The 20,538-nt window shown below is 44.4% G+C and overlaps 1 protein-coding gene and 1 long non-coding RNA gene across 5 annotated transcripts in view; one reads left to right on the top strand and one right to left on the bottom strand.

Annotated features, from left to right (window-relative positions):
- Positions 1-14,273: 14,273 nt before the first annotated feature.
- Positions 14,274-18,369, bottom strand: LOC147994696 (uncharacterized). Its single transcript, XR_015686315.1, has 5 exons — positions 17,866-18,369; positions 17,698-17,774; positions 17,035-17,184; positions 15,794-15,998; positions 14,274-14,871 (listed from the first exon to the last, which is right to left on the bottom strand). It is a non-coding gene; the product is annotated as an uncharacterized LOC147994696 (long non-coding RNA).
- A 32-nt stretch (positions 18,370-18,401) lies between these two features.
- The window catches only part of Gsap (gamma-secretase activating protein), a 94,338-nt gene continuing 92,201 nt past the window's right edge, over positions 18,402-20,538 (top strand). For 3 of the 4 annotated variants that reach the window (XR_015685521.1, XR_015685520.1, XM_087657146.1), the window contains exon 1: positions 18,402-18,570. Coding sequence is in view for 2 of the 4 variants with exons in the window: in XM_087657146.1 (XP_087513272.1) it covers positions 18,471-18,570 (100 nt within the window). In the remaining 2 variants the exon portion in view is untranslated. 4 annotated transcript variants of the gene reach the window in all.

Genomic DNA, 20,538 nt, shown 5'->3' with positions numbered 1-20,538 from the left:
GAATCTCAGGAGCAGAAGATTCCATAGAAATCATTGACTCAACTGTCAAAGATAATGTAAAGCGGAAAAAGCTACTGGTCCAAAACATACAGGAAATCCAGGACTCAATGAGAAGATCAAACCTAAGGATAATAGGTATAGAAGAGAGTGAAGACTCCCAGCTCAAAGGACCAGTAAATATCTTCAACAAAATCATAGAAGAAAACTTCCCTAACCTAAAAAAAGAGATACCCATAGGCATACAAGAAGCCTACAGAACTCCAAATAGATTGGACCAGAAAAGAAACACCTCCCGTCACATAATTGTCAAAACACCAAACGCACAAAATAAAGAAAGAATATTAAAAGCAGTAAGGGAAAAAGGTCAAGTAACATATAAAGGGAGACCTATCAGAATCACACCAGACTTCTCGCCAGAAACTATGAAGGCCAGAAGATCCTGGACTGATGTCATACAGACCCTAAGAGAACACAAATGCCAGCCCAGGTTACTGTATCCAGCAAAACTCTCAATTAACATTGATGGAGAAACCAAGATATTCCATGACAAAACCAAATTTACACAATATCTTTCTACAAATCCAGCACTACAAAGGATAATAAATGGTAAAGCCCAACATAAGGAGGCAAGCTATACCCTAGAAGAAGCAAGAAACTAATCGTCTTGGCAACAAAACAAAGAGAATGAAAGCACACAAACATAACCTCACATCCAAATATGAATATAAAGGGAAACAATAATCACTATTCCTTAATATCTCTCAATATCAATGGCCTCAACTCCCCAATAAAAAGACATAGATTAACAAACTGGATACGCAACGAGGACCCTGCATTCTGCTGCCTACAGGAAACACACCTCAGAGACAAAGACAGACACTACCTCAGAGTGAAAGGCTGGAAAACAACTTTCCAAGCAAATGGTCAGAAGAAGCAAGCTGGAGTAGCCATTCTAATATCAAATAAAATCAATTTCCAACTAAAAGTCATCAAAAAAGATAAGGAAGGACACTTCATATTCATCAAAGGAAAAATCCACCAAGATGAACTCTCAATCCTAAATATCTATGCCCCAAATACAAGGGCACCTACATACGTAAAAGAAACCTTACTAAAGCTCAAAACACGCATTGCACCTCACACAATAATAGTGGGAGATTTCAACACCCCACTCTCATCAATGGACAGATCATGGAAACAGAAATTAAACAGTGATGTCGACAGACTAAGAGAAGTCATGAGCCAAATGGACTTAACGGATATTTATAGAACATTCTATCCTAAAGCAAAAGGATATACCTTCTTCTCAGCTCCTCATGGTACTTTCTCCAAAATTGACCATATAATTGGTCAAAAAACGGGCCTCAACAGGTACAGAAAGATAGAAATAATCCCATGCGTGCTATCGGACCACCACGGCCTAAAACTGGTCTTCAATAACAATAAGGGAAGAATGCCCACATATACGTGGAAATTGAACAATGCTCTACTCAATGATAACCTGGTCAAGGAAGAAATAAAGAAAGAAATTAAAAACTTTTTAGAATTTAATGAAAATGAAGATACAACATACTCAAACTTATGGGACACAATGAAAGCTGTGCTAAGAGGAAAACTCATAGCGCTGAGTGTCTGCAGAAAGAAACAGGAAAGAGCATATGTCAGCAGCTTGACAGCACACCTAAAAGCTCTAGAACAAAAAGAAGCAAATACACCCAGGAGGAGTAGAAGGCAGGAAATATTCAAACTCAGAGCTGAAATCAACCAAGTAGAAACAAAAAGGACCATAGAAAGAATCAACAGGACCAAAAGTTGGTTCTTTGAGAAAATCAACAAGATAGATAAACCCTTAGCCAGACTAACGAGAGGACACAGAGAGTGCGTCCAAATTAACAAAATCAGAAATGAAAAGGGAGACATAACTACAGATTCAGAGGAAATTCAAAAAATCATCAGATCTTACTATAAAAACCTATATTCAACAAAATTTGAAAATCTTCAGGAAATGGACAATTTCCTAGACAGATACCAGGTATCAAAGTTAAATCAGGAACAGATAAACCAGTTAAACAACCCCATAACTCCTAAGGAAATAGAAGCAGTCATTAAAGGTCTCCCAACCAAAAAGAGCCCAGGTCCAGATGGGTTTAGTGCAGAATTCTATCAAACCTTCATAGAAGACCTCATACCAATATTATCCAAACTATTCCACAAAATTGAAACAGATGGAGCCCTACCGAATTCCTTCTACGAATATACAATTACTCTTATACCTAAACCACACAAAGACACAACAAAGAAAGAGAACTTCAGACCAATTTCCCTTATGAATATCGACGCAAAAATACTCAATAAAATTCTGGCAAACCGAATTCAAGAGCACATCAAAACAATCATCCACCATGATCAAGTAGGCTTCATCCCAGGCATGCAGGGATGGTTTAATATACGGAAAACCATCAACGTGATCCATTATATAAACAAACTGAAAGAACAGAACCACATGATCATTTCATTAGATGCTGAGAAAGCATTTGACAAAATTCAACACCCCTTCATGATAAAAGTCCTGGAAAGAATAGGAATTCAAGGCCCATACCTAAACATAGTAAAAGCCATATACAGCAAACCAGTTGCTAACATTAAACTAAATGGAGAGAAACTTGAAGCAATCCCACTAAAATCAGGGACTAGACAAGGCTGCCCACTCTCTCCCTACTTATTCAATATAGTTCTTGAAGTTCTAGCCAGAGCAATCAGACAACAAAAGGAGATCAAAGGGATACAGATCGGAAAAGAAGAGGTCAAAATATCACTATTTGCAGATGATATGATAGTATATTTAAGTGATCCCAAAAGTTCCACCAGAGAACTACTAAAGCTGATAAACAACTTCAGCAAAGTGGCTGGGTATAAAATTAACTCAAATAAATCAGTTGCCTTCCTCTATACAAAAGAGAAACAAGCCGAGAAAGAAATTAGGGAAACGACACCCTTCATAATAGACCCAAATAATATAAAGTACCTCGGTGTGACTTTAACCAAGCAAGTAAAAGATCTGTACAATAAGAACTTCAAGACACTGAAGAAAGAAATTGAAGAAGACCTCAGAAGATGGAAAGATCTCCCATGCTCATGGATTGGCAGGATTAATATAGTAAAAATGGCCATTTTACCAAAAGCAATCTACAGATTCAATGCAATCCCCATCAAAATACCAATCCAATTCTTCAAAGAGTTAGACAGAACAATTTGCAAATTCATCTGGAATAACAAAAAACCCAGGATAGCTAAAGCTATCCTCAACAATAAAAGGACTTCAGGGGGAATCACTATCCCTGAACTCAAGCAGTATTACAGAGCAATAGTGATAAAAACTGCATGGTATTGGTACAGAGACAGACAGATAGACCAATGGAATAGAATTGAAGACCCAGAAATGAACCCACACACCTATGGTCACTTGATCTTTGACAAAGGAGCCAAAACCATCCAATGGAAGAAAGATAGCATTTTCAGCAAATGGTGCTGGTTCAACTGGAGGGCAACATGTAGAAGAATGCAGATCGATCCATGCTTATCACCCTGTACAAAGCTTAAGTCCAAGTGGATCAAGGACCTCCACATCAAACCAGACACACTCAAACTAATAGAAGAAAAACTAGGGAAGCATCTGGAACACATGGGCACTGGAAAAAATTTCCTGAACAAAACACCAATGGCTTATGCTCTAAGATCAAGAATTGACAAATGGGATCTCATAAAACTGCAAAGCTTCTGTAAGGCAAAGGACACTGTGGTTAGGACAAAACGGCAACCAACAGATTGGGAAAAGATCTTTACCAACCCTACAACAGATAGAGGCCTTATATCCAAAATATACAAAGAACTCAAGAAGTTAGACCGCAGGGAAACAAATAACCCTATTAAAAAATGGGGTTCAGAGCTAAACAAAGAATTCACAGCTGAGGAATGCCGAATGGCTGAGAAACACCTAAAGAAATGTTCAACATCTTTAGTCATAAGGGAAATGCAAATCAAAACAACCCTGAGATTTCACCTCACACCAGTGCGATTGGCTAAGATCAAAAACTCAGGTGACAGCAGATGCTGGCGAGGTTGTGGAGAAAGAGGAACATTCCTCCATTGTTGGTGGGATTGCAGACTGGTAAAACCATTCTGGAAATCAGTCTGGAGGTTCCTCAGAAAATTGGACATTGAACTGCCTGAGGATCCAGCTATACCTCTCTTGGGCATATACCCAAAAGATGCCTCAACATATAAAAGAGACACGTGCTCCACTATGTTCATCGCAGCCTTATTTATAATAGCCAGAAAATGGAAAGAACCCAGATGCCCTTCAACAGAGGAATGGATACAGAAAATGTGGTACATCTACACAATGGAATACTACTCAGCTATCAAAAACAACGAGTTTATGAAATTCGTAGGCAAATGGTTGGAACTGGAAAATATCATCCTGAGTGAACTAACCCAATCACAGAAAGACATACATGGTATGCACTCATTGATAAGTGGCTATTAGCCCAAATGCTTGAATTACCCTAGATCCCTAGAACAAACGAAACTCAAGACGGATGATCAAAATGTGAATGCTTCACTCCTTCTTTAAATGAGGAAAAAGAATACCCTTGGCAGGGAAGGGAGAGGCAAAGATTAAAACAGAGACTGAAGGAACACCCATTCAGAGCCTGTCCCACATTTGGCCCATACATATACAGCCACCCAATTGGACTAGATGGATGAAGCAAAGAAGTGCAGACCGACAGGAGCCGGATGTAGATCGCTCCTGAGAGACACAGCCAGAATACAGCAAATACAGAGGCGAATGCCAGCAGCAAACCACTGAACTGAGAATAGGTCCCCTATTGAAGGAATCAGAGAAAGAACTGGAAGAGCTTGAAGGGGCTCGAGACCCCAAAAGTACAACAATGCCAAGCAACCAGAGCTTCCAGGGACTAAGCCACTACCTAAAGACTATACATGGACTGAGCCTGGACTCTGACCCCATAGGTAGCAATGAATATCCTAGTAAGAGCACCAGTGGAAGGGGAAGCCCTGGGTCCTGCTAAGACTGAACCCCCAGTGAACTAGTCTATGGGGGGAGGGCGGCAATGGTGGGAGGGTTGGGAGGGGAACACCCATAAGGAAGGGGAGGGGGGAGGGGGATGTTTGCCCGGAAACCGGGAAAGGGAATAACACTCGAAATGTATATAAGAAATACTCAAGTTAATAAAAAAAAAAAAAAAAAAAAAAAAGAGAAGAACCCAGAGTAGACTTCAGTTTCTCCCATGCCTTAAAGGGAGCAAATACAGGGAGGAGAACCAGGAAAGAGTCACGCAGCCACTTGAGACATCTGGTCTTTGCCCTGAGATTGATTTGCTTATGCAATTAGCTGAAGGCAGGAAAGAGGCTTGTGAAAGAAGACAGGAGGCTCAGTTTATCTCGGATGCTTAGAATCGGTACAGAAGGACTCTCAGAAAGAAATGGGTACCATCGTAAACCAAGTCCAGAAAAGTCAGGTGATTTTTCCAGTATCACAGACCTAGCGGAGGCAGGTCCCTGGCAAGACTCAGTTCTCTGAGGCTGCTGCTGGCTCCCTTCCCTGCCCGCATTCACACTTACCATTCACTACCCTCCTGAGACCCGGCCGAGCATCTGGCCAGCCTGGTGTCAATATCAGGCTTTTTATTAAGTGACAAGACTTTGATACTATCAGACAACACCGCAGGAGATGAACTGTCCCAATTGCTCCCAAGAGTGGACACAGATTAGATGGGCGTTTGGAGAACTGGAGGTAAAAAGGGGCGTGATCCATGAAGGCTTCAGGCTGCCACCATCCTGAGCCTGATGCTGCTCGAGATACCCTGCACGAGACAAGGAAATCTTTTTGTTGTAACCTTTAATTTGTCACCTGGTCTTTGTTTCGGCAGACTGATGTGATAGAGACAGATACCTTGTGTATCTGTGCTTGTGTGCATGTGTCTTTCTGTACTTGTGCATGTGGCTGTCAATGTCCGGCGTCTTTCTAAGGCGTTCTCTCTCTCTCTCTCTCTCTCTCTCTCTCTCTCTCTCTCTCTCTCTCTCTCTCTCTCTCTCTCTCTCTTTCTCTCAACTTTTGATTCTTTGTGAGTTTCACATCATGCACCCCAATCCCACTCATCTCCCTATCCCCTTGAATCTACCCTCCAACCTTCCTCCTCTCCCAAATAAATAATGCACGTGCGCGCGCACACATACACACACACACACCCCACAAATAAAACAAAACAAAGCACAGAAATCCTCTTGTCATAGAAGGTGTAGTGTGTCACAGTGTGTTCTATAGTATGCCCCTCTGCCCACACGTCTTCACAAATGTTCATTGCTATGAGTCACTGGTCTGGTTCAAGGTCTCTGGCTTCTGTGACAGCGTCAATAATGGGTCCTTATCAGGACTCCTCCTGGTTATCCTGCTGCTGTCCTGCGTCATGGAGATTGTGCAGCTTTAATAGACAGGACCGACCCTTTCGTGTGTCCCAACTGTTCACAGATGATATAGGTTTTGGGCTGGGCCAACTCAAAGCCCTGAATCTGGGTCTGGGTGGTAGCTGAGCTGAATAACCAGTGGTCTCTCCCTTATTCATAACTCAGAGCGAGCACTCCAGCACTGTTCTGGCTAGGCCACCCAATGCTACTATAGACACGAGGCAGGATCAGCTCTCCTGCTCTTACACCATGGGGGCCACACCCACGCCTCCAGAGCCAGTTCTACCGTGCTGTCCACTCAAGGCATGGGACCCACTCTCCCAAGGGCCACAGCCATCGAGGGAGCCAGGCCAGGTCCCCTGTTGCTTTCACACCCTCAGGGCTGGCTCATCTGTGCCTTTGTCATCGGGGCCAGCTCCACAGTGTTGTTCAGATGATGTGGAAGGTCTCCTTACACTAACTGTAGCCAATGAGGGTCCTGATTAGCTTTCTCCATGTCATGGCCCAATGGCCAGCAAGTAAGTGTGTGTGTGTGTGTGTGTGTGTGTGTGTGTGTGTGTGTGTATGTGTCTGTGTGTGTGAGTGTCTGTGTGGCTGCATGTGTGTGTGAGTGTGTGAGTGTCTGTGTGTGTGAGTGTGTGTGTGTGAGTGTGTGTATGTGTGTGTGAGTGTGTGTGTGTCTGTGTGTGTGAGTGTCTGTGTGTCTGTGTGCCTGCATGTGTGTGTGAGTATGTGAGTGTGTGAATGTCTGTGTGTGTGTCTGTGTGTGTGAGTGTGTGTGTGTGAATGTGTGTGTCTGTGTGTGAGTGTGTGTGTGTCTGTGTGTGTGTGAGTGTCTGTGTGCCTGCATGTGTGTGTGAGTGTGTGAGCATGTGTCTGTGTGTCTGCGTGTGTGTGTGAGTGTGTGTGAATGTGTGTGTCTGTGTGTGTGAGTGTGTGTCTCTGTGTGTGTGTGAGTGTGTGAGTGTGTGTGAGTGTGTCTCTGTGTGTGAGTGTGTGTCTGTGTGAGTGTGTGTGTCTGTGTGTGAGTGTGTGTGTGAGTGTGAGTGTATGTGTGCTGGAGGGCATCACTCTGCATCCACACCACCTCATGGCAGAGGAGTCACCCCTACCTGCCCCTTCTACCAGGGCCAGCTCTGCTGTGCTGCCCAGGTAAAGTGCAGTTCTCCCAAGAGCAGTAGCCAGTGAGGGGCAGGGCCAGCTAAGCTGGTCTCATGACCATCATCGAGCCAGTTCTCCTGACTGTCACAGGCAAAGGGTGAAGGGAGAGAAAGGGTCTACTTTATTTTTTGAGATAGAATCTCTCCCAGAACCTTGGCTTCCCAGTTGTCTGGACTGGTTGGCCAGTGCTCTCCAGGGACCCTCTGTCCCTGCCCTCCACTACTGGGTGACAGACTTGTGGGCTGAATGAAAAAAGAAGTAAAGAGGATTGATCCTACGGATGTTGGAGGAGAACGCTTACGGTACCTAGCAGGGAGAGCACACTCAGAGAGAGACATCTGGGAGGGTCCAGAGTGGACATGAGCAGACTGAGCAGCGCTCTGTGAGGACAGGCAGGAGGGAAGAGGGGAGAGCAAAGGGGAAAAAAAAAGGCCAGAGTAGGAATGGCTGGATTACATAGAGAAAGGCTGTGTAGCCCTTGGCTGAAGAAATTTAGGGCAGGGGTGAGGTATGTCAGCCAGGTTTAGGGGAGAACCTGGTGGCCAAGTCTGCTGCGATTTGTTAACTGGGTACTTCAGCCATTAGTTCCGGTTTCAGGCCTAATGGACAGGTGAGAATGGATTTATTTATTTATTTATTTATTTATTTATTTATTATTTTTTACCGTGGTTGCTGGGTCCTCTGCACTCAGGGTTTCATGTTCATGCCGAAGGCATTGCCCACTGAGCCATCGTTCCAACCCCACAGATCACGCCTTTAAAGAAAAATGGTGACAGAGAAGGTAAGTAGGCTCAAAGCTTTGAACGGTGCAGAGTGTTGAGTGTGAAAAGGCTTCGAACGCATTTTTCAAGTCAAACATAACAGGAAACAGTGAGACTGTAGTAAAACCTTTTAATGACCACTCACAAAGCTCAAAACTTTCACAGATTATGTTTCAGAAGATACCCTTTTAAAAATGTATGTATTTTTTTTATTTTATTTTTTTTCGGAGCTGGGGATCGAACCCAGGGCCTTCCGCTTGCTAGGCAAGCGCTCTACCGCTGAGCTAAATCCCCAACCCCGTATGTATGTATTTTTGAGAACCAAAGACAGCAGGTTTTCTTTTTTTTTTTAATTTTTTTTAATACATAATAATAATTCTTTGGTTTCCGGGTAAACATCCCCCTCCCCCCTCCCCTTCCTTATGGGTGTTCCCCTCCCAACCATCCCCCCATTGCCGCCCTCCCCACAACAGTCTAGTTCACTGGGGGTTCAGTCTTAGCAGGACCCAGGGCTTCCCCTTCCACTGGTGATCTTACTAGGATATTCATTGCTACCTACGAGGTCAGAGTCCAGGGTCAGTCCATGTGTAGTCTTTAGGTAGTGGCTTAGTCCCTGGAAGCTCTGGTTGCTTGGCATTGTTGTACATATGGGGTCTCGAGCCCCTTCAAGCTCTTCCAGTTCTTTCTCTGATTCCTTCAACGGGGGTCCTATTCTCAGTTTAGTGGTTTGCTGCTGGCATTCGCCTCTGTATTTGCTGTATTCTGGCTGTGTCTCTCAGGAGCGATCTACATCCGGCTCCTGTCGGTCTGCACTTCTTTGCTTCATCCATCTTGTCTAATTGGGTGGCTGTATATGTATGGGCCACATGTGGGGCAGGCTCTGAATGGGAGTTCCTTCAGTCTCTGTTTTAATCTTTGCCTCTCTCTTCCCTGCCAAGGGTATTCTTGTTCCCCCCCTTTTTTTTTTTCTTGTTCCCCTTTTAAAGAAGGAGTGAAGCATTCACATTTTGATCATCCGTCTTGAGTTTCGTTTGTTCTAGGGATCTAGGGTAATTCAAGCATTTGGGCTAATAGCCACTTATCAATGAGTGCATACCATGTATGTCTTTCTGTGTTTGGGTTAGCTCACTCAGGATGATATTTTCCAGTTCCAACCATTTGCCTACGAATTTCATAAAGCTGTTGTTTTTGATAGCTGAGTAATATTCCATTGTGTAGATGTACCATATTTTCTGTATCCATTCCTCTGTTGAAGGGCATCTGGGTTCTTTCCAGCTTCTGGCTATTATAAATAAGGCTGCGATGAACATAGTGGAGCACGTGCCTTTTTTATATGTTGGGGCATCTTTTGGGTATATGCCCAAGAGAGGTATAGCTGGATCCTCAGGCAGTTCAATGTCCAATTTTCTGAGGAACCTCCAGACTGATTTCCAGGACAGCAGGTTTTCAAACAAGTCCGTCTGGGGCAATTTCGATGACTTAAGTGCCTGGATTCTCTCTTATGTTAGGACGTACGTAGAGAAGGCTCTAAAGACTTACCTTCTTGGCACAGCAAAATCTTCTTCAAAAGACGATGCTGTGGTTATTTTTTAAAAAAACATACCTCAGGTCAGATCACACTTCTTTGTACACAGTGATTCGTGAAAAATACAAGCTAAACCACAATTGGAATTTTAAGAGAAGTGGTTTAAGGAAGACTGATCCTTAGCCAATGACTCATTGAGTACTCACAGACCGTTGATCAATGCTTGCAGGGACTATTCTGTGTGGAGAACAAAGGCGCCAAAGAGATAGGCCCTGGGAGGAAACCGCGGTGGGGGCAGCCAGTGAGGAGAAGTGGAGTCAGGAAACAGTTCCCAACCCACAGTCTCTGGCAACAAACTCAGAAGTACACATGTGAAAACGTATATAATGCTTTTCCAAAGAGAGATGTCTTTAAGATCGTCTTCACAGGTTTCTAGTGTCAAGTCTTCCCAAGAGGAGAGCCGGTGCGATCCAGCGATCCAGCGTCTGCAGGCAGCCTGACATACCCTTCCTCCCTCGGCTGATGCTGACCTTGGACACCAGACTGTTCTGGTGTGGAGCATTGCCTGGCTTAATTTAATTCCAATCGAACGCCTAGTCCTAGGGCATTCAAAACACCACACAAACCCTCCTCTTGGGAGATGGGAATTTTATTTATTCAGTTTTTCATTCCAGATCTCAGTAGCTAGCTGGGTTCCTCCAGGAATTGCCCCTGCAGAGACAGGCAGAAGTACAATAGGTCTTCTGTGGAGGGAGCCACTGGGCGAGTTCAGCTCTGGTAAAGGCAGCTTTCAGGGGAAGCTAGAACTGGAGCCTGGGTGTCAAGAGTTTAATGAATTACTTTAGATATTCACTTGGGTGTTCAGAAATTTGAAAAAATATCTATGTACAGAGCACATGGCAGTTGGACATTAAAAATCTGCCTCATGCACTCAAATGCCTGCTACACGGTTCTTTTTAAACGGCTAAGTGCTGTTAATAAAACGCACAAGGGATTTTTATGAAGTCCACGTACACTTGTCAGTGGACATTGGTCTGGAATTGATATGTCTTCTTTGTCATCAATGCCCCTAAGAAATAAAATCATGATTGATGACTTTGGAAAAGACAAGTTTTGTGTTAAGAATGTTTTCCCCTGAGGCTACTTAATGGAAGTTTCCTATTCAGGAGAAAAGATAGTTTTAAAAGGAGGTAAAAATTTCCATTATGTTTCTTTCTGTTTTTCTAACTACAGGATATTTTTAGCCAGTTTTGGAAAATGACCTTCATCCAGAACAAGGTCAATGAGAATGTGACTTTCTTTAACCGTGTGCAGGAGGGAAGCACGATGCAGTTTCAAACTCTTGTGCCTACGAATACCTCAGAGTTTTGATTCAAACCACCCGAGTCACTGTTTAAAATCTGCAAGAGAAAACAGTGAGGAAGACAGTAATCTCTCATAAGAAAAGAAATTTATAAAACCTCTGAAACAACAATTATCCTGATAAGAAATTGTTTTAAAAATGCCTCCATTTTGAAATAATCAGAGTTACAGATTTTTTTTAACTCAATGAGATTGATAGACTCCTAAACACATTCCTAAGTATGTATCTAGGTATTTATTTACAAATAAGAACCTTCTCTTAGCTATTGTGTTAACATCAAAATCGGGAAATTAACCTTGATAACTCAGGGAGGTTTAAATCCTCAAATCCACTCAGGTTTACTCAGTCGGGCTACTAATGGATTTGGCAGGCAAAGGCTGATTGGAATGTTTTTTGTCATATCTTTTAAATGCCCTCTTGTTTGGAACAGTTGACTAGTCTTTCCTTAAGGTTCACAACCTTCCTACTTCTGGAGATCATATTTCATTATTATGTGGCATGTCCTCATTTGGGTTTATGCGACGTTTCCTCGTGATTAGATCAAGGTTATTTATTTCTTGAGGCGATACTATTCTGTAACAACCGTTCGTTCCACACTGATAGCGCCAGCTTGATGAAGTGGTACAGTCCAGACTTAGTAAGTATGCTGGTACTAGTTATCCTTTTCCTCGTCAAGCTTTCAATCAGTCTGGTTGGCAAAGCTGTATGTACTTTGGCTGTTGGTTTCCTGTTTCATCAAGTCATAGGCTTGTCCTGTCGTTCTTACTCTATTTACCCAACAGATCCATTCTCAGGTAAGCAGCTAGTCTTCTAGGTTAGCTGCCACATCTTCTCTAATATATTTCTTTAAGTGGTTTGAAGTCTGAGTTCCTGGCTTGGGCTCCTCCCTCTCTTGCCCTCCTTACCCTCTACAGACAGTCTCTGACCTGATGTCTTAAGTTAGGGACTAAACCCTGTAGCAGCTTGTATTAAAAACGCTACTTATGTCCCTCCCACCCCAAAACTGCTTACTCAGCTTGCTTTTGGGAACCTGCCCCCAGTTGGTTCTGATTGGTTAATAAAAATGCCAACAGCATTCAGAAAGAGAAGGGGAAGAAATACAGGGTAAAAGGTGAAGGAAAGTGAGGAGGAATATTTGTGTAAGTAGATTTTCTGTTGGAAAATGGTATATATATATATTTTTTTAAAATAAAAATCACACCAGCCTTTCCAATCACTTGAAAGGGAGTGATTGAATATAAATGCCTGTAAATGTTACTTTTGTTTCCTCAGAAGAAGGGATGAGGTGAGAGTCACCCCCATCCCCAAACTTTATGAATACGTGGCACGGGCGAGACCAGAGCATTTCCCTAGCCCTAGGTATAAAAGCTTCTAGCTCTGACCTTGAAGGCGTCAGCTTCCAGCCTCCATCTGCCAACCAGGCCTAGAATGTTTCAGCTTCTGAGACTTACTGCTGAGCAAACTCACCCTTTCTAGCTCTTTCTGAACTCTGGGTGACTGGTTCACCTCAGTTGTTCCGGCTTAAACTCCTCTCCAAGCTGACTGATTCAATCTGACTTCTCCCAGCTTCTGACTGAATTTCTCTGCTTGGAAAAACTGCCTCTGAACTTCACAAACTGAACTGTACTGTCTTCACTGATTCCACAAACTGAAGGGAACTGAATGGAGCCACATACAGCTGGACTCTCTGAACTGAACTGGACTGAACTGCACTCACCTAACCGCCCTTCCCTCCTGACTCAAGCCTGTGCTGCTTCTAAGTCGCCTCTCTTTCTTGTCTGTTCCTGTGAGAGTTGGTTGCATGCTATCTCTGACTCATTCTGTCAAAGCTTTCTCTGATTCGTCACTTTGTCTGCCCCTCAATTAGAAATCATTGTTTAGGATTAAAGGTGTTTGCTAAAGGCCTGTCTGTATTCCAGCCAGATCACACAGAATAAAGTCTTTGGATGTGATGCCCTGCCAGAGTAGCCTTGTTGCTGGATTAAAATCCCTCTACAAATACCTTCTTTGTTGTTGTAAAAATATAAAAAATGACAGGCTGTCTTTTACCCGCTCTAGGTCCGGCACTGCAGTGCCCCAAGGTATCTGCTGGATATCTTAATTCTCAGTCAGCAAAGCCTCTCACCCACTCTGCTCCATCCCATATCACACTGCCGAAGGCCTCCCTTTGAGCCTGGCAGCAACCTCTCTACCTATCTAGTTTCCAAGGCAGGTTTCCATGCCAGAAACACACATCCCAACTCTGTGGCGACCCAGACCAGACGCCGCACACTTTCTTACACTTAAATCGCTACATGAAAGAACACACAACACAATAACCTTTAGCTCAATTAATAAGATAAAATTGCCCACCTAAACATACAAAGCCCAATACACATCCATCCCTTAAAAACATTTGTAACAACCTGTAAAGATACAGTGTGGAATCTTAGCGTCACCCGCCATATTGTCCTGCCACAACTTTTCTCTCTCTCTCCCTCCTGTCTCTTCCTCCTTCCTGTTCCAGTCTTCTCTTCTTCCTTCAAACTTTTCTCTCGCCCAGCCTTCCTTCTTGTCCAATGACAGGCCTCCTTTTATCTTGTACCTGCCTCACCTGTGACATCATCCCATACTTTCTTTCTTTCTTTCTTTCTTTCTTTCTTTCTTTCTTTCTTTCTTTCTTTTCTTTTCATTGAAAATAGGTTCTTTTTCATACAATATATTCTGATTATTGTTTTCCCTTACTCAACTCCTTCCAGATCCTCCCCACCTCCCTACCCACTGAAATCTACACCCTTTCTTGCCTCCTCTCATTAGTAAACAGGCAGGCATATAAAATAAATAAATAAATAAATAAATAAATAAATAAGATAATACAAACAAGAATGGGATAAAATAAACAGAAAGAAAAACTAAAGAAAAATCACGAGAAACATATAGATGCAGACACACACACAGAAATTCCATAAAAACACAAAACCAGAAACCATATTATACAAGTAAAAGAATTGTCATGCTTAAAATAAACATGTTATTTAGAACTTTCGGGGAGTATCCTTCAAAGAGTGTTACCACCTTCTCTTTAACCTGTTCTTTTTGATTTCTGGAATGTGAATGTGATGGTTGAATTGTCACAATCACCATGCACCATGAGAACAAGTGTTTAAGTCAGAGTCTGATAGAATTGAAAACTCAAACGATCTCAGATCTCTGGTAACTGCAGGAACCTGCCCTCTGAGCTTTGGACTACCCACCTCCACATGGGTGAGAGAATAAAACCTGTGTGTTTAATTTATGGTTAATTTTGAATTTTATTAACTTCTTGGGAGCTCAGCTGTGAGAAACTGGCAAGAGGAACTGTTATCTCCTGGCTGGTGCAAATGGGTTTTGGGAAGTCACAGTGATTAGCACAGTAAATATTTATCTCTTCAACAAATCTTTTCATTTCCATTAAAAGTAGATTGCAGTTGGGTATGGTGACTGGTGCCTTTAATCCCAGCACTTGTGAGGCAGAGGCAGATGGATCTTTGTGAATTCAGGGCCAGCCTGGTCTGCAGAGCAAATTCCAGGACAGTCAGAGGCACAGAGAAACCCTGTAGCAAAAAACAAAAACAAAAACAAACAAAAACAAATAAATTGCATTGAGATAGTATTCTTAATACTTCAATAAGAAGCCATTTTATTGTAAAGGATCACTACAACATTGGTACAGACCTTAATTACTTCCTCCACATGAATTTTTGTCATGTACTATTTAGAATCAAATGTTTTTAGCTGATTCTGTGAATTCCAAGAAGAAAGTTTTTGATCATCCTTTCGAAGGCCTGACTCCAAATGCAAAGTTTGGTTTTTTTTAGTGTATTCAAGCTTATTTAATTCAACACACATATAAATGTATTAATAAAAGTGTTCTTTTAGCCCTACTAAGGTCTATACCCTTCAAGAGAACTCGCTCTTCCCAGAAGCCATCAACTGCTGAGAGCTCAGGTTCCCTATCCATTTCTATGCTGGGAATGGTAATTAGCTGGTCTTGTAGAGATCTTGTGCAGCCAACCACAGCCACAGTAATTCTTGAGTGTAGTTGTGTCACGCCCAGCCATCCTCACCTCTAGCTCTTCCTTAAGCCTCGAGGAGGCGACAAGTGATCTAGATGTCTCACTGGGATCTGAGCATGCCACAGACTCTCTTTCTCTGCACTTTGATGAACTGTGTGTTTCTGCATTAATCACCATCTCCTCCACAAAGAAACTTCTCCGATGACGTCAGAGAGTGTGGAGACAGAGACAGGAAGGAGCTTAGGAAGCAGTCTGTTCCTACGTCCCTTTAGCAAAATAATAATAGTAGACTTATTTACACAACCCATGAGCTCCTCAACTATGGGTTCTTGGTTAGATTTACTGTACCCAAAAGGCATTTGCTGCTGTAGAGCCGGAAAGCCATTGGGATGTGGGCCATGATTAGACCCGTGATCAGTGCCTGAAGTATGGAATGTTTGTGGTTCCAGTTCTATCTTACCTTCGACTTTAAGGTCCGTCATGATTTATTTTACGCTTCTGAAGGAGCATCCAGGCATGGTGAAACGTGCAGCTTTGTGGTGCTTGGCTACGTTTTTCCGCCATCTTGGTTATTATCTCTTGGACTCATTACTTTTCTTAAACTTAGTTCTTTTCAGGAGTTTTCACAGCCAGAATACAGCAAATACCAGCAGCAAACCACTGAACTGAGGACGGGACCCCCGTTGAAGGAATCAGAGAAATGACTGGAAGAGCTTGAAGGGGCTCAAGAACCCATATGAACAACAATGCCAACCAACCAGAGCTTCCAGGGACTAAGCCACTACCCAAAGACTATACATGGACTGACCCTGGGCTCCAACCTCATAGGTAGCAGTGAATAGCCTAGTAAGAGCACCAGTGGAAGGGGAAGCCCTTGGACCTGCCAAGACTGAACCCCCAGTGAACGTGATTGTTGGGGGGAGGGTGGTAATGGGGGGTGGATGGGGAGGGGAAGCTCTTATAGAAGGGGAGGGGGAGGGGATGTTGGCCCAGAAACCGGGAAAGGGAATAACATTTGTAAATAAGAAATACCCAATTTAATAAAAATGGAAGAAAAAAAAAAGGAGTGAAGTGGAACCTTTAAATTGAATATATCTGTTAAAGAAGCAATCTTCCATATATAACCAACCCATCTTACTTGACAAAATAAACTGTTCATAGGCAAGAAAGGGCATGTGTGGATAGCAAAGCTAACAGGTCACATTTGTTATAAAATCTTATAGTGTCTGCTCATGTCTCCTGTAATTTCCCCTGCATCCACAGCCAATGTTGGCATTAGATTTCCCTTAAATCTTTATGCAAGTTTTATGTGAGCAGTAGAATTCTACTCCAAACCACCCACTACCTTCCTCTGAGAGATAATCTCTAGAGGAAAATCAAGACTTCTACCCTTACCAAATGTTTTTCAAACCACAGCCAAGACTCGGGTTTCCAAGGCTTAGGGAATACTTCTGAGCCTTGTCCACCTCCAGGCCAGAAAGCCCTGCACTCTAAGATAGTTCCTCAGGCGACTCTGGTATCTATAGTTCTCAGAGCCCAGTTTTAAGACACAAGTGAAAAAGTGTTCTTTAGCTTATTAATACTATTAAGCTATTAATACTACTAATATTAATAATATTAATACTTTATTCCACAGTGCCCTGTTTGGAGCAGAAGAGCTCTCTCAAGACTCAGGTTTGATTTTTAATCTCAAAAGCCTACCTCAGGTGCAGTGAGGTTCATTAGCAATGCCTCTTTAGGGTCAGGAAGGTTATAGTGGGCTGTACTGGGGAGGTTGTGTGGAGTCAGGCCTGGGAGCTCCTGGAGATGTTCTAGGTCAGTGGTTCTCACTCAGCCTGTGTGCATCGAACCCTAGGGGATAGGTGTGGAAAAAGCTTTTCACAGGGGTCACCTAAGACCATCAGAAAACACATATTTACATTATGAGTCATAACAGTAGCAAAATTACAGTTAGGAAGTAACAGTGAAAGAAATTTTTGGTTGAGGGTCGCCACAACATGAGGTGTATTAAATACGAGGTGTATCAAACGGTGGCAGCGTTAGGAAGGTTCAGAACCACTGAACATGAGGAAGGTGTGTATAACCAGAAGGGTTCTTGGGAGCCAGATCAGTTGGGAGTTCTAGTTCTAGACAGAAAGGGCCCCAGCGCTGGGTAAAGACTGGGCAGTGTTTTCTAGGTCGGTAAGTTGTTCGTCTTCTGCTTTGTGATACGGGGCTAGCTAAGTGTTTTTGAGACCAGGACTCACTTTCTAGCCCAGGCTGACCATGATTTCCAAGCTCATCTCCCGTCTCCTAAGTGCAAGCAGTATAGGTATCAGACACCATGTCGGGTACGGCTGTTTCAGTTTTAGCAACAGCGATTACCTGCTGTTGTTGTACAAGATGGATGGCATCTCACAGGGCCAAGCTTCCTGATGGCGCATCCCTCGAGCAGAGTAAGCCTGGGTGGTAGAATGAAAACACCAGAATTTACTTATAGAGGAAGAGATGGGCTTGGGAAGGAACCCGGGAAGAACGTGGCTACAGACAAACCTCCTCAGCGGCCACTTGTGGACGAGCCAGCTTTGTGGGCGAGCCAGCTTCCTCAAGCCAGTATGCACCGACTGAAAGGCAGAGAGAACCCAGCCCGTGCTAAGCTAATCTTCCTTAGGGTCTCTTAACAGCACCTTGTAGTTTACAGGCGTTGAAACATCACCATATGGATCGGAGCTCAAAAGAATAGGCCCATGAGCCAGCTGCCTTGGTGTAACTTTGAGTCTCCTCAGGTTACCTGGCCCTAGCTAAGTGGAGCAAGGTGGAACGACCTGGGACTAAAGAAGAAAGCAAGGCCTCCGCATCCCACCGCTGTCCCTCTCCCCCTAGTTCGGTCTGGAAGCTGCTGGCTAAGTCACCCCGTCCGGGCCCTAGGACAATCCCCCCCCCCCTCCCGCCAGCGACAGGGAGAGGCGGTGTCCCCGAGCTACAAGAAATGCTCCCCGGTGCAGGCCTGGAAGGGGCGGTGCTCGGGATCCTCGGGGCTGGGCCGCCCAGAACCCTGAACCGAAAGCAGCAGCGGGAGGCGGGGAGGAAGAGAGGCGGCTGCAGGCTGGGAGGTGTGAGCCTGCCCGGAATGTCCGCCCCGCCGCTGTTTGCGAGCCATGGCTCTGCGGCTGGTCACCCACTTCGACGTGCTGGCGGACGTGCTCCCGAGTCTGCTCGTCCAGGCAGCGACAGCAGATGAAGGAGACGAAGGCGCAGGTGCTGGGCGCCCGTCCTGGAGGGGGCGGGAGGGGGTCGGGCGCCCGAAGTCCCAGAGAGGCTCTGGGGTGGAAGGGGCGCCGTCCCCGCGGGCACATTCTGGGCGGTCACGATGAGTGGTACCTGATGTGTCGCCACAGGGAGGGGGAGGTGGGGGGCAGCGGGATGGTTCGCTCTCGCCTGCCTCCAGGTCTCAGCTAGGATCAGGAACGCTTTGAAGTGTAGGGTGACCCGAACCAGCATGAATAGTGGTGATCAGGAAAATGACCATTTAAATATCTTAGCAATTGCATTGTTTGTCCCAGCGAGGATGCTGAGCGCTCTCAGCGCCAGTACGTCTAAGAAGGGGAGTTCGGTGGTTTAACGCACGTACACACCCTCTTTTTTTTTTTTTTTTTTTAAAGACTGAGGAACATCAGTGTCTGAGGAACAGTCTGTATCTCTGAAGGCTCTGATGGCTGGCTTATGTGTCATTTCCCTTCAGATGTGATGTAGAGAGGGACTGGGTGCTCTTTCAGGCCGCACGTAGGGGACCGAGGGTCCGTGGGTGCTAAAGGCACAGCAGCTTGCTCTAGAGACACCAAACACACCCCTAAACCCGCCCCACCCTACCTCACCCCACCCTTGCCCCTTGCACCGCAAGCAGCAAGGAGGCAGGGATGCTCAGCTTCCTGCCTCCCCAGGGCAACTGGAACTTGTTCCTCACGCCTGAGGCTCTTTTGGTGAGGGAGTGGAAAATGACTTTTGTGTTCCCAGAATTGAGCCACTTAAAAGAAAGGCGTCTGTAATTTAAGATTTAAGTTTTTCTTTTCCTTTCTTCCCTATTTCTTTCCTTCCTTTTTTCTTCCTCTCTCTCTCTCTCTCTCTCTCCCTCTCTCTCTCTCTCTCTCTCTCTCTCTCTCTCTCTCTCTCTCTCTCTCTCTCTCTCTCTCTCTCTCTCTCTCTCTCTCTCTCTCCCTCTCTCTCTCTCTCTCTCTCTCTCTCTCTCTCTCTCTCTCTCTCTCTCTCTCCCTCTGTCTCTGTCTCTCTGAAGCAGCACATAAGGAAGCATCTTCATGGCTTAAATTGACTCCAGGTTAATGGCACCTCTGGGTCTCACCTTGTGCGTAAGAGCTCTAAGTGTTCATGTGTTTGCCTCTTTGTTTGTTTCTTTTTTTTTCTTTCTTTTCAATCATTTTATTCATTTACATTTCAACTGATATCCCCCTTCCCCACAAACCACACATCCCATCCATCCCCTCTCTCTTCTCTCTCCCCTGTCCCCTAAGCTTCTATGAGTGTGCTTCCCCCACTCACTCACCCATTCCCACCTCACCACCCTAGCATCCCCTAAGACCTCCACATAGCATCCAGCCTTCACAGGACCAAGGGCCTCCCCACCCACTGATGCCCAACAAGGCCATCCTCTGCTACCTATGCAGCTGGAGCCATGGGTCCCTCCATGTGACTCTTTGGTTGGTGGTTTAGTCTTTGGGAGCTCTGGGTGGTCTGGTTAGCTAATATTGTTCTTCCTATATCTTTGGCTTTCCTTTAACACCTTAGGTTGCCAGTGGATTGGGGGCAGGGCATCACATTACCTATATCCACAATTGTTTTCCTAAACTCTTGCAGAAGCTATGTCTGCAGGATACCTGTGGTTTAGCACAGGAGCACTGGCAGCTGACCTTGTCCTTGCTCTTGACCTTGACTGTTAATCACAAATAAGCAACTGTATAACTTTATGAGAGCTTACAGAGCTTCTGCTTTACTGGCTTTCCTAACGTTCTTGATGGTTTAACTTTTTGACACATGGTGGGCAACTCCAAGTCTGTTTCCTACCACAGAGATAGTCCTTTCCCGGCTCCCACACTATCTTGCTAAATGGCAGCGACTACACCCAAGAGGCCGGGTGAAATATAAAAGCAGCGCCGTCTAACGCTTCCGTGTGTGGGCTGTAGTTGAAAAGCTGTGTGTGACCAGGTTGGAGTT

The sequence above is a fragment of the Rattus norvegicus genome, chromosome 4 (genome assembly GCF_021556685.1).
Source record: "Rattus norvegicus strain SHRSP/BbbUtx chromosome 4, alternate assembly SHRSP_T2T, whole genome shotgun sequence".
Lineage (NCBI taxonomy): Eukaryota > Metazoa > Chordata > Mammalia > Rodentia > Muridae > Rattus > Rattus norvegicus.
Note: the sequence above shows the minus strand (reverse complement) of the source record. Positions and strands in the feature narration are given on the sequence as shown.